Here is a 14495-nt window from a genome sequence, read left to right on the forward strand (position 1 = left end):
GCAAGCACTATAATTTTAATTAAGTAATACAAATATAAATAAATAAATAGTTAGATAGATTATAACATGTCACATGGAAGAGTAAAGGGTAAGCAATAATATTTATATTATTAATAAAATGACATAATGTATTAACATGGATTTATAACTATCGACCTACTATCACAATCAATCACATGATATATGTATATTTAGAATTAGGAGATGGTGAATTATTCTCAGAGTTGTCTGCTGCAGGTTCAAAGTTGGTTGTAGTTGACTTTACGGCCGCTTGGTGCCCTCCGTGTAAGGCCATTTCTCCTCGTTTCGTTGACCTTTCAAATGAATATCCAAATGTTGTATTTTTAAAGGTTGATGTTGATAAATGTAGAGTATGTACAAGATAAGAAAATAACAAAAGTGAAAAGTGAAAAGAGAAAGAAGAAGAAGAAGGGTTGGTGATATTAGTAGTAAAGATGATAATATATAACTTTTAAATATAATATATGATAACTAACTCTTTTCTTTTATTTTCTTTTTTTTTTCTTTTTTAATCTATATATAGAGTACAGCACAAAGTTGTGGAGTATCAGCAATGCCAACATTCCATTTCTATATTAATAGTAAAAAGATTGCAGAGTTTAGTGGAGCAGACCCAAACAAGCTCAAGAGTTACATTGAGCAACACCAAACCAAACCATCTTTTGCATCGAGTGGCCAAGCACTTGGTCACGGTCCAGCTCCCACCCAACAACCAAAACTTGTACTTTCATCCAACGAAGCCAATCCAGCTTTGGTACGTGAGTTGATTGAAATGGGGTTCCCAGAAAACAGAGCTAAAAAGGCTCTCATCATTGTAAAGAATTCATCTTCTCAAGCTGCTATGGATTGGATCTTTGAAAATATGGAAAAACCTGATATTGATGATCCAATTACAAATAATAATAATAACAATAATAATAACAACAATAATAATAATTCTTCTACTACATCTTCGACATCAACAGCACCAGTTGTTCATGATGCACTTTGTGATATTTGTCATAAACAAATCATTGGCATTAGATATAAATGCAAGGTTTGTCCAAACTATGACTTGTGTCAAGACTGCAAGGAAGGTGGCAAGCATCCAGCCGACCACGAGTGTGTCGCTCATGACAAAAACATTGAAAACTATGTGATGACACCAGAAGAGAGAGCATTGCAAAAGAAAAAGTTGGATGAAAAGGTGATGGAATTACGTCGTATCAAGGCTGAAGACGAAGCCAAACGCGAGATTGAACGTGAAATTAGCAGAAGATCAAGTGGCAAGGAACAACAACAATCACTCCAAAAGTGGCAAGACGACCAAATGAAAAAGGAACAAGAAAAGATCAAAAAGGAAAAAGAGGATGAGTTGAGAGCCAAGAAACGTATCAAAGAAAAGATTGAACAAGATAGATTGGAAAGATTGGCTAAAAAGAATGCTAGTTCTGGAACTACACCAGCTGTTGTAGCTGCTGCTCCAGTTGCTGTTACACCAGTTGTTGCTACCACTACACCAGCCAATTACTCAGAGGTAACTATTCAAATTCGTCTTCCAACTGGGTCTGCCATCAGAGGAGTATTCAAACCATCGGATACACTCCAAGTAGTCTACCAATACATTGTTGAAAAGGGTGACCAGGGAAGCCACTTTAAACTCTCTACTTCCTATCCTCGCAAGATTTACACTTCCGACGAATTAAAGACTACCACTTTAGAAGCTGCTGGTCTTGTTCCAAATGGAACTTTAATTTTAACAAAATAAACAAGAGAGAGTAAAAGTAGAGTAAAGTATAGAATGATCATTCTTTTGACAATGACAATGAAAAGGTAAAGGAAAGGAAAGGTAAGGCAATCTTTGCTTCTTTATTCTCGAGTCGTGCATTTCACGTATGCCATTTTAACAAGATATTTATTCGAGAAAAGATATTTATATCTCAAGAACAAGACAGACAAAACATCTATCTACCCACAAAAATGATCAACCCAGAATATCCATACCCAAGGTGATCCTCGATCATTTGTTTATTATTTTGTATATCTATCTATATCATTATCTATATTTGTATTTACAACACCAACAATGAATCGGTCGATTGCATTCATATTGGGGTTGTTTTTTTTGTTTGTTTGTTTCAACTTCAATGAAGCACAAGTATTACCCCCACCAGAATGTATGAGTATATACATACAACCAAACAAACGTAAACTAATCTTTATTTCTGTCTGTTGCTACTACTACTACTACTACTAGTGGAATCTATTATATTCCTAATTAGACAATATAGACTTGATCTTCCTCAGGACCAAACAGTCTGTAATGTCCAATCAGCAGCAGTCATTTGTAATTATACTGCTCCAAATGAATATCATATTACACAAATGTAAGTCTCTCTCTCTCTCACACACTCTCTCTATCCATCACCCCCTTTAACTACAACAGTTGGTATTGACTCAATCTTCTTCTTCTTCTTCTTCTTCTTCTTTTTATAGAAGGGCAGCTGGAAAGGCAAGTCCAGTTGGGTCACCAGATCCAAATTTAAGATCGCTCTACTTTCCCGGATTACAACAATTCTTTATAATGTGTAGTATTACTGGGGTACCTGCTATTCCAACATTGAATCTATTGACATTGCTAAAGAACATGCCAAATCTAACTTCAATTCAGTAACTATCATCAAATCAAATATCGATATCGTACATCTTTTTTGACCCTACTTTACTATTCACCTGATATTTAGAACAACCAATGATCTCACTATTAACGACATTCCAATGGATTTTGGTCAAACTTTACCAAGTGTATGTTCCAATCATCAATTTTATTGATTAATATTAATCTTTCTCTCTTTTTAAAAGCTTAAAAAACTAAGTATACTATACAGTCCATTGACAACGGTTGATAACTTTTTCAATAATACAGGAATTGACACATTCGTTCAATGGGGAAGATCAATTGAAAAATTAAGGTTGGACGATTCATTAAGACTTCCCAATCTTAGTTTTATCCAACTTGAGATTACACCCAGTCAACCACAGTCATGGTACATTACACAAAATTCATTCCCAAAAGTATATGCTGTTGGTTTCAATTCTGATGGTACTGCATTATGTAATCTAAAAGTTGATTCTTCAATTATTAAAGAGATGTAAGTATTCACAACAGTAAACTTAAATATCTAATCATAAAATGATTCTATCCAAAATTCTAACATAAATATATAGATTTTTACTTTCATCAAATAGTGGAGGATATAATTTAGAAATGGTTAATACTTCTGCAATTACTCAATTGTATGTCATCAAATATAACATATATAATATTTATAGTATATTATATTAATATTAATATTTAATAATTTCATTTAAAATTAAAGGGGACTGGATGGAAAACAATCAACTTTGACGCCATCAGATTACAATGAATATCCAAATTTACAATTTGTTATATTGACAAACTCTAGTATATCCACATATCCATTTACATCATTTCCTTCATCACTTTTAAATTTGTAAGTATATATATATATACTTGTATTAATCAATTTAGACACAATTATTAATAAGAAATTATTCTTCTTTTTCTCTCTAGTGCATCAACATTATCAGAGTTTACAGAAATCCCACCTATTCCAATTATCAAAGATAACTTCTTTTTAGGTTTAGCAAATAATAAGTTGACCGGTTCAATTCCATTCCATCTCTGGGATAATGTGATTGGAGGAACACTAGACGTGAAGAATAATCCAGATTTAATGGGCAGTGTACCTGAATCTTGGTGTGATAAAAGATTATTATTATCTAATACCTCTATTTCATATGTACCAGGTAATATATATTTATAATCATCATTTATCATTATTATTATTATTATTTATTAACATTTATTTTTATTATTCTATATAGATTGTTTTTGGTGTTATCAAAGTTCCAATGTAATATCTTTACCTTCAACTTTAACTAAACCTTCTAGTATTGATTGTGGTATGTACAATTGATCAAATATTAAAAAAAAAAAAAAGAATGATTATTAATATTTTTAATACTAATTAATATTATTTCTTACTTACTTCTACTTACAACTACTAAAATAGCCATTACATTGGACAAGGATATTTATTTTTCAATGAATGGAACTGCCAATATTACAGGTAGAAACTTTGGTTTTTATACTGAAAATGTAAACTATAGATTAATTGTTTCTAATTCAAAAATTGCGTAAATATATTATAATTATAACTAAATAACTAACCAACTAACTATATACTAATATATAATAATATTAAATTAACAATGTTTTATTTATCTTTCTTTATTTATGTAGGATAACTTATTTGACGATTGGAACTCCACAAACAGTTGATATTAATATATTTGGAACTATTATTCGACCTAAAGTTGTGGTGGCTGATATTAAGGTGCTTGACCTTCAATTCTCTACTCCAACCAACTTTTATTTCTCACTTGCATACAATCATTTTATTGACCATCAAATCACCCTCACCTCTAAAACAAGTGGTCTCCAGATCCCATGCTCCTTGTCTTCACCACTCACTGCCTCGGGTGTATCATGTGTTACACCAAGAGCCATCATCGGTGATTATATTTTAAATATTACAAATCAATTTAATTATTATTCAATGGATTTAAATTGTTTGTATATCCTAATCTAAAATATTAATATATTTACAATATTAAATGAATGAATGAAATATACTAATTATTTAATTTAATTTATAGTAACCTATTCATACCCAGTATTAAATAATGTTCAATTATTAGATATACAACAACAACAATTATTATTAATATTGCAAGGTAATTTTGGACCGTCTACATTGACAGTTTCAGTTACACTAAATAATAGTATGGCATGTACTATTGTATCAAAGAATAGTGGGCTTGTTGAATGCTCACTTGCATCGATTCCATCGCCCGGACCTGCCACCATTCAAGTGTCGGTTCAAGACTTCACCGTTTCATTCAGCGATATGCTAAGTATCCCCTACCCACCAACCACCAATTTAAAACAAAAATGTATCGATGATACCTATCATTGCTATGGTCACGGACAATGTAGTGACCAAGGCATTTGTTTATGTGAACCAAATTATTATGATAGTTGTAGATATTTTAGTATGTACAGAAACAAATCAAAAAATTAATAATAATAATCTTAATTATTAATATTAATCTATTTATTCTTTTTTTTTTTTTTTTTGTAGAGAATCCAAATGTAACATTTATACAAAATAATACAAAACCAGTTGCAACATTTGAATTGGATGGATATCAATTCTTTTTTACATTGGTATCGATTCAAGAAATTGATACAGAGAATGAAATAGTAAAGGAATTGGTAGTGGATCAATGGAATGTGACTGATCGTTCCAATGGAGATTTGACATCACTCTACTATCACTTGGATATTAATGCAACGTTGCATCCGGGATTGTCGGCATCCACCAATGTCTCTACGTCGATTGAGTATTCTACCAAGGACAGAGAGGTTGCATTTGGCGATTCAGTGTTATCGGTTAGTGCCAATAGTATAAAAGTTGCGGTGAATATAAGTGGATGGCAATACGACTCGATTCTATCACATTTGAGAGTAGTATTTGCGACAGTAGTCAATAATGATGACCAACAATCAGTAACACCAACTTGTGATGACGATGACAGTGATGGAACCATTCCAACATTTGAAGAGGTATTTGGAGGTAATAGTTATCTAAGAGTCATTAAAAACAATACACAATTCTATGGTCGATTCTTATCCTACTCTTATTCAGATGGTAGAAAGACTTATTCCAAGAATGAATTGATTAGTAAGACTCCTATTAATGGTAGTACTGGTACCACAGATGGAGGACTATCACTTGCAAAGATTGGTATACATTTTGCACAATGTGATTTGTGTCTACTTGACCCTGATTTCAGTGCATTGGTAGTCAACAACAAACAATTGGAAGTCGAATGTCCCACATCGTCATCGGTGCCGTGGAAGATAATTGTCGGTGCCTGTGTCGGTGGAGTTGTATTTATAGCTTTCACCATTGCACTAGTCTACTATATTCGTGATAGTAATCGAATGAGACTTAGACTACGTGAAATATTTCAAAGAGGAGGAGGAGGAGGAGGAAGTAAATCAACATCAAAACACCAAATCAAACTTGCAAACTTGGATTAAACTTTTAAATAAATAAATAAGCTGTACAACTGTACTGTATGTTCATTGCATACATACATACATAGTTCTTGGGTTTAAAGGAACACACAACAGAGATATCTAATACATAGATATGAGGGTGTACGATTACTATTATTTGAATGAGGTGTTGCAGGTTCCTTGAATCATGTGTTTAAAAATAAACGACGAGAGGTAGGTATTAGTCCCCAACCACACATTAACAATGATCTAGATTGATTGTTGCCAACCGATCGGACATAGAGTCGCATGGTACGATCTCTTTTTTTTTGCAACAACACATGGTGAAAAAATTACTTGGTTGGTTGGTGAAAGTCTAAGCAGGTGGAGTGGAGGTGGTTGGTTGGCGGTACCCTTGACAAAAAAACTTTGTAGTTTATTATTAATCATCATAATATTTATAAATACATACATTCGTAGGTCTCAAGTCATTAGCATCAAGAGTAGAGTGAGTGTTATTATTATTATTATTATTTTCGAATCATTCATCAGCAAGTCTTAAAATTTAGTGGTAGTTAGAGATAAAAAAAAAACGAACAACTTCAAAGTTTAGTTTTAAAACTACCCTCTCCTTTCCCTCCCCTTTTCATTTAAAATACACACACCACACCTATCACAGACTGACTCTGTAAGGTAGCTACACTTTGTACAATCAATCATCAATCAATCAATCAAACAAATAATCAATTAATTTTATATCTTTATATCTTGAAAACAAAAAAGTTGTAATATTTATTTATTTATTTATTTATTTATTTATTAATAGTAGTATTTATTTATAATACATATAAATATAGAAGTAGTTGTAATAATATTTATAGGATGAATCGAATTTTATTGATTAGTGCAACTGTACTATTCATCGCATTGATGAGTGGTGGAGTTGCAATGGCAGATAGTCAATCACGAGCATTAGACATCATCAAAGAGTACTCTGGTATTGATAGATACACATACTTTACAACTGGTCAGAAACTGACCGAATATCCACCTGGACTGTGTGGAGGCACTCCATTGGATAACTGTGATTGGGCCAAGTACGGTGAAGCCGTTGTTTTGCTCTCAGGTGTCACTCTTATCATTGCCCTAGTATGTCTTGTATTCAGTGTACTCTTTTGGATGGGTCGTAGCTTCTTTTTCGGTGGATGTAATCCAACTCATGGTTTAATGTGTCCAGGTCCAAAGTTGGATCCAGAAGTATGTATATATAGAAAGAAAGGAATGAGTAGATGTATGTATGTATGTATGTATGTATGTTGACTAATCTTAATTTATTTATTTATATATATTTTAGGTACCAGGAGAAGGATATACAAAGTGTCAAGTATTGGTATTAAAATTCTTGGCAATTGGATTTGCTATTGCTGCAGTACCATTGTTTATTACAGCGATGACTGGTAATAGTGCTAGTACAAAGGGTGTTGGTGATTTTGGTGACACTGTTCTTCAAAAGGGTAATGACACTATTGCATCGATTGAAGTGATTAGTCAGAATATTACTGCTACGCAAGCCAGTCGTGTCACTGGATTCAATGAATACATTAATGACATGATTAATCGTTTGGATGATATTGTGGTACACGGTAAAGAGGTGCGTGACCAAGGTCTCGAAATCAACGAACAGTCTAAAAAGTACAGTGGATATCGTAATAGTGTCGTGTTGGCTGGTTTGATTGTTGGTTTGGTTGTATGTATTGTCGTGGCTGTCGCAGGTCTATGCAACATCCCATTACTCAGTTGTGTGGGTGCATTGTCGCTCGTCATTGTATTGCCATTCATGTGGATTGTCTTTTCGGCACATTACCCAATCAACTCGTTGCTCTCGGATGTGTGTCTTGCATATAATACCACCGGTGTGTCTGGTCTCTCCAACTTTACAAACCCCATCGTCAACGAGATTTTCGCGGGTTGTGAAAACGACACCAACATCATCCCAGTGTTTGCCGATCTCAATGAGTTGGTCTATGAAATGTTTGACTCGGTGTACAACCAAACATGCGGTGATCGAGGTTACGGAGCTGTCTGTGGCCAAGCCATCCCCGTCTGGACCGAGCCGCCCAACTACAACCTTCCCAACGACAGCTTTGCCATCATCGTCCAGTGTCCCAACGAGCCATGTAATAATGAGACGCTCCCCGACTACCTCGACTCTCCCATCGTTGATTTCCTCGTTGGCTGCTATATAGTCGCCGACGGCGCCATCAACACCACCATCACCAACCCCGCCGACTGTGTCCTTCCCGACCATCTCGTCACATACAATGTGACCACCGTTGCCAACGTCACCGTATGCAATACAACGTGTGCCAACGGTCTACTTCGAAATGTGTCCGACGTCGTAATCGATGGTTACTGGGCACTCATCTCGTTCCAGGGTATCTATAACGAATCGGTTATTCCACTCATCTCGTGCTCCAACTTGATGCCATTTATTGAAGACATCCACGGTATTGTCTGTGTCGATGAGGTTAATGCCTTGACACTCCTTATTGCCCCTACCGCCCTCTTTGCCATCCTCCTCATTGGTGTTGGTGTTGTTGGTGTACTTGGTCAAAAACGTTTCAACAAGAAAGCAACTCAACAACATAGTGGTAATGAAATGGCTTAAACCTTAAACCATTTAAATTAATAATAATAATAATAATAATAATAATCGATTGTTAAATAATTATAATAATAATTATTTATAATCACCAATCCTATCCATTGCGAACAACAACAACAACAACAAAAATCTACAAAAGTATTTTTGTATCAACATCTCATTGTAAAAATTAGTTAATACCGACAATAATAATAATAGTAATAATAATAATAATAATAATATTCATTTCCATCTCTTTTCATCACACTCACTATTTATTAAGCATAATAAACTCTATAATAACCAAAACAACCAAACGGTTATTATTATACATGTAAACTATTTATATATATATCGTATCGTGTCTGTCTGTCTATTTGAATCAAAACCCAATTTATATAAATATGCCCCAGTTGAAATGAAATTCCCAAGTTTAAGCGACTTCTCTCATTCGTTGCAACCCGACAAGTCTGGTCGACTTCATTTCCATTATAAGCATCAAAAAAGATATTTATTATTAATAGTTAGAAGAAAAGAGATATACTTACTTTTATATTTATTATTATTCCTCTTCTTGGTCATTTGATCATTCCACAACATCAGTCACTCACCACTCCACAACACATCGTTGCTACTCTCGCCCACTTTGAAAAAGTATTGCATTAATTAATAGTAGTACTGGGCAGTAGTAAAGACTATCATCATTCCAGGCACACAATTCGAATTGTGTGTATGTGTTTGCTCACAAGACTAGACTGACTGTGTGTTGTGTGTGTCTTTGATATTAGTTTTCATTCTTCACCTCACTCTTTCACATCTCCTGCTGTATAATTACTCTATTCATTTTATTATTATTAGATATCTCTTCTCTTCTCTTCAGATATATATATATATATATATATATATACATACCAACAAATAACAACAACAACAACAGGCAGTAACCGTTACCTACAACTACAACAAACAAAACAAAACAAAACAAAACAACAGATAGAGATAATGCAATAGTTATTTATTGTTGTAATATTTGAATCATATTAGTTAGTAACAGTGGAGTGACCAGACCAGACTAGTCTAGACTAGACAGACCAGTTCATTTATAAATACTTCTTCTTATCATAGAGAGGAAAGAGACAAGACAAATTATCAGAATATCAAATTCATACCCTTTCTTTCCCTTTGTTCCTTCCTTCTTTCAAAACTAAACAAGAGAGACAACAACAACAACAATGATAGCACCTTCGTCGTCATCAATATCAACAACATCATCAAATGATTACCAACCAATACTTAGTTATCAAATGACACAAGGACAAAAGTATAGAATATCGTCTTTGGCAACCGATGCAACTGGACAAAAGATTGCACTTGGAAGTGAGAGAAACCTATATATCCTTTTATTGACACAAGATGGTGGTGACACTGAAGAACAAATAACTCTTAGAAAGACATTGTATCCAACCAAGGATAGTAGTAGTACCGGCAATGTAGTCCTAAGTTGGTGTCATGATAAATTAAAATCAAATCTAATTTCTACTTCTGTATGTATATAAATATATAAATATAAATATATAAATATACATCATTAATGAATCTGACTTATTAATAATATTATGATTATTTTGTTATTTATTCTTTTCTAGAATGGAACCAATTTATTTGTATATGATACAAATGAAGAGAAATATGTATATTCATTTAACAAGGCACATTCAAGACACATTTCTTCATTGTCTTGGAATATGGCAGATTCAAATATATTGGCTAGTGCATCGGGTGATTCATTCATCAAGATTTGGGATTTAAGAGATCAAAAGAATGCATCTACATTGATCAATGCTCAATCAAGTCTTAATCAAATCGAATGGAATCCACATTCTTCAACTATGATTGCTTCTTCTCATTGTGGTGAAATTAAAATTTGGGATATTAGAGTATGCTAAAAATGGGGAACCATATATATATTATATTTATTAACATCATTATTTTATTTCTCTCTTATTTTCTAGAAATTTGGATCACCATTAACATCATTTACAGCACATATTGGTGGAATTCCATCTATTGAATGGCATCATAAAGATAAAAGTACCATATTGACATGTGGAACTGATCGATCCATCAAAATTTGGGATGCATCACCACCTTCAAAATTATTAAGATCTTATAAAATTGGTTCACCATGTAGTCTTTCAAAATTTGTTGTATGTCAAAAACGAAACAAAACATTAAATCTTTATTTGTATCATCATTTATTAATAACTTTTGTATTTGTATTTATATTTTTAGCCATTTACAAGTCAAAAAGTAGTAGCAACGATTCAACAAAAAGGAGATAATGAAATATCATTTTGGTCAGGTTCAAATGATTCATCAGTGATGAATTTAGTTGGTCATCAAAGTCCAGTTTTATCATTTGATTGGAGAATAGTTGATGGTGCAACTCCAAGTGATCCTACCGATAGAAAATATTATCTAGTTTCACTTGGAAAGGATAATTTTATTAAAATGTGGAAATTTACAGATGAAATGATTGGTGTAAGTACAATAGTAGTAGATACACACAATTAAATGAAAGATTGAAATATTAATATTTTCAACAATTTCTTTTAGAATATTGTAAATGTTGATAGTTTATTATCACCAGAATCAAAATCAATAGGGATAGGAGGAAAAAGAAATTACCCATTAGATTTAAGCCAAGAATTATTAAGAATTGTCCAAGAGAAATTTAGCAATCTAACCATCGAGAAAACAAACATGACAGAAAGAATATGTGTCGTCAATATTGACAATCGTAAAATCATCCTCATTATTTCATTTCCTTCATTGTATCCCTCTGCAGCTCCATCTTTTGAAATATTAATTAAATCTTCACCAACTACAAATAATATAAAGGTTCAATTAAAAAAGGTAAGAAACAAACAAAATTAAATATATTAAGTAAATTAGTTTATATTCACTTCTATTTTTTTGTATTTCTTTAGGAACTTGATAGATTATCATTAGAATTTATTGAAACAAAGAAACCATTTTTATATCAACTATTGAAAAAGTTTTCAGAGTTTTATTCACAAGAGATTGAAAAGGAACCTACATGCTACCAAAACATTACAGATTTTGTTGATTCGCCACAGATTAGCAAGAGAACTAGTTTGACAATGCAACCATTTAGATTGTCTGATTATCAAAGACAATACCCTTCACCAACAGATTCCAATAATAATAATAATACAACTCAACCAAATACATTGACATCGACAACATCAACTACAACAACAACAATAATACCTCCAACTTCACCTGTTGTTTTGACTTCGATTGGTGAATATACTAATGGTAATAATAGTTTTGATCATGAAAGAGATTTAGATGGAGAACAACTCCGTAGTCGAAGTAATAGTGCAACACCAATATTACAATCACAGCAAGATACATCATCATCTGGGTATAGACATCGAGCTGGATCGATTGGATCATCTTTTGCACCATTACCTCCAAATGCACCATACTATAATAGTAATCAATCTGTTTTATTTGAAATGTATGAAGTTAAACCAACCGATACTCTTACTGGAATCGCATTACAATTTAATATGCCAAGAAATGTAATCATTCAAACAAATCGTTTATTATCTGATATGGTTATTCCTGGTCAAGTATGTTAAACAATATTAAATATTAAGAATGATTATTGAGATAGAATACTAATATTTTATTTCTATTTAGATATTATGGGTATTTAAAAAAAAGGATAGATTTCAACAACAACAACAACAACAGGGACAAGATTTGGAAAAGATACCATTAGATCTGAATAATTTATCAATCAACGGCGATTTAAATACAAGTGTATCATCTGAAGATTCAATTTCATTGACTCCACTCGCATCCCCATTGATTGTTCCAACTATTGCTATATTATCACCACAACAACAATCACAACAACAATCACCATTCACTGGAAATAGACCAAGAAGTAGAAGTAGCAATTCATCCAATATAAACATAAATGACCTTTTCAAACCAGTCAAAGAGGAAGTGCAAATGGCATTTCAAACTTTGGATCCAAATTTTATAGCATCAAGTGGAAATGGTAAAATGGATGGTACTATACCAACCATTCATGTTGAACAAGCTCTGACATCTCGTGGATCAGCTCTAATCACAAAATCAACTAGTCAAAATTCATTTGATACGGCAAGTGATAAATATAGTTGGGGTAGTCATAGAACTAGATTTACTCAAATCCCCAAAGAAAGCATTCACAAGGAACAATTAATTTGCTTTACAAAAAACAAAAGAATCTATGGTACTCTAACATTGACACCTTATCAATTTATTTTTCAATCACATTACAATACCGATCAAATATTTGCCGATTACATTCAAATCATTTCTTGTAAATATTTCCCAAACAAAACTGAATGGATTGCTCATTTATCAAGGTAATATTAAAAAAAAAAACAAATAATTGTTAAATTATATTATATTGATACTAATATATACTTTTATATTTTATTTTTAATTTTTAGGGATTGGAATAAAGAACAAAGTTTAATTAAAAAAAAGAATCAAGATAATCATGAATATGATGTATTTATCCAAAGTGAAATTTCAAAATTAAATGAATTGGAAGAGGAAAATACCATATCAATCAATGGAAAGGATAAAAAAGTATTGGTTTTCCCTTGTATCTACCTATTGATTTACAAGGATAAATATATTCAAACTTTATTCTTGAGAGGTATTGATGAAAATAGGTAAGAAAACAAACCAACCACAAACAAAATGAATATATATATAGACTTTTATACTTACATATCTTTTTTTTTTTAGTGTACAAAAGAGTTTCTCATTTTTAAAAAAATTGATTGTTGATCGTAAAGAATCTTCACCAATGGCAGTTTCACCTGTTCTTGGATCAACACCAATCAACAATACAGCAACAACAATACCATTGGTTAAATTACCACCACCCATTCCAATTGCATTACCACCAACTCTTGCATCACTTGGTGGAGGGTCATTTGAAGAACACAGTTATTCACCAAAACTCATTCAAACATTTACAAAGTATGAAAAACCATTGGAAGATGCTCTGCTAACCTCTGAAATATTCAAGAGACTTCGTCATTATCTCCCCATTCGACTCCAAGGCAATGACGTAGAGTTGAAATATAATTCTACCAATGATGGTGTCTCTTTTCAAACTTTTTTCAGAAAAATGAAAGGTATCAAGTTTTCAATCCTCTTGGTTAAAGATAATGGTGGTCATGTATTTGGAGCATTTTTATCAGATGAAATTAGAACAAAGGATGCCAAATTTTATGGAGATGGTGAAACCTTTTTATTTAAAATATATCCAGAATTTAATGTTTGGAAGTGGTCCAAAGAAAATGACTTTTTCATTTATTCTACGTTTGAATATTTTGTGGTTGGTGGAGGTTCATCATTTGGTCTTTGGATGGATACTGATTTCCTTCATGGGTCAAGTGGAGTTTGCGAAACATTTAAAAATCAATGTCTCTCTTATGCAAGTGATTTCAATCCAATCGTAGTTGAATGTTGGAGTGTTGGTGCTTGAAAAGAGAAATCAATTCAATTCAAATCAAAATATATATTTATTAAACAAAAGTTTAGGGAATTAAATAAACGACCTAAATATTATTCACATTAAAATATATTGTACAAACA

The 14495-nt window shown here is 32.4% G+C and overlaps 4 protein-coding genes across 4 annotated transcripts; all 4 read left to right on the forward strand.

Moving 5' to 3' along the window:
* Positions 1 to 66: 66 nt before the first annotated feature.
* DFA_00647 (ZZ-type zinc finger-containing protein) lies at positions 67 to 1768 on the forward strand (the record flags this gene model as incomplete). The annotated part of the gene is made up of 3 exons (XM_004358575.1): positions 67 to 88; positions 196 to 371; positions 545 to 1768. The coding sequence occupies 3 exons, from the start codon at positions 67 to 69 to the stop codon at positions 1766 to 1768; spliced, it is 1422 nt and encodes a 473-aa protein (XP_004358632.1).
* Positions 1769 to 2175: 407 nt separating this feature from the next.
* Positions 2176 to 6193, forward strand: DFA_00648 (uncharacterized protein; the record flags this gene model as incomplete). Its single annotated transcript, XM_004358576.1, has 13 exons — positions 2176 to 2183; positions 2283 to 2387; positions 2497 to 2670; positions 2745 to 2805; positions 2863 to 3152; positions 3229 to 3297; positions 3381 to 3515; positions 3596 to 3831; positions 3910 to 3987; positions 4098 to 4221; positions 4328 to 4656; positions 4744 to 5139; positions 5229 to 6193. 13 exons carry the CDS (start codon positions 2176 to 2178, stop codon positions 6191 to 6193), a joined length of 2970 nt encoding a protein of 989 aa, XP_004358633.1.
* A 166-nt stretch (positions 6194 to 6359) lies between these two features.
* DFA_00649 (uncharacterized protein) lies at positions 6360 to 8819 on the forward strand (the record flags this gene model as incomplete). Its single annotated transcript, XM_004358577.1, has 3 exons — positions 6360 to 6385; positions 7057 to 7408; positions 7506 to 8819. The coding sequence occupies 3 exons, from the start codon at positions 6360 to 6362 to the stop codon at positions 8817 to 8819; spliced, it is 1692 nt and encodes a 563-aa protein (XP_004358634.1).
* A 1208-nt stretch (positions 8820 to 10027) lies between these two features.
* lysA (WD-40 repeat-containing protein) lies at positions 10028 to 14385 on the forward strand (the record flags this gene model as incomplete). Its single annotated transcript, XM_004358578.1, has 9 exons — positions 10028 to 10339; positions 10442 to 10732; positions 10808 to 11002; positions 11088 to 11336; positions 11412 to 11711; positions 11786 to 12457; positions 12528 to 13246; positions 13334 to 13561; positions 13638 to 14385. 9 exons carry the CDS (start codon positions 10028 to 10030, stop codon positions 14383 to 14385), a joined length of 3714 nt encoding a protein of 1237 aa, XP_004358635.1.
* Positions 14386 to 14495: the final 110 nt, after the last annotated feature.

Source organism: Cavenderia fasciculata (assembly GCF_000203815.1).
Source record: "Cavenderia fasciculata unplaced genomic scaffold Scf_Dfasci-F-a-25c12.r2-5, whole genome shotgun sequence".
Classification (NCBI taxonomy): Eukaryota; Evosea; class Eumycetozoa; order Acytosteliales; family Cavenderiaceae; genus Cavenderia; species Cavenderia fasciculata.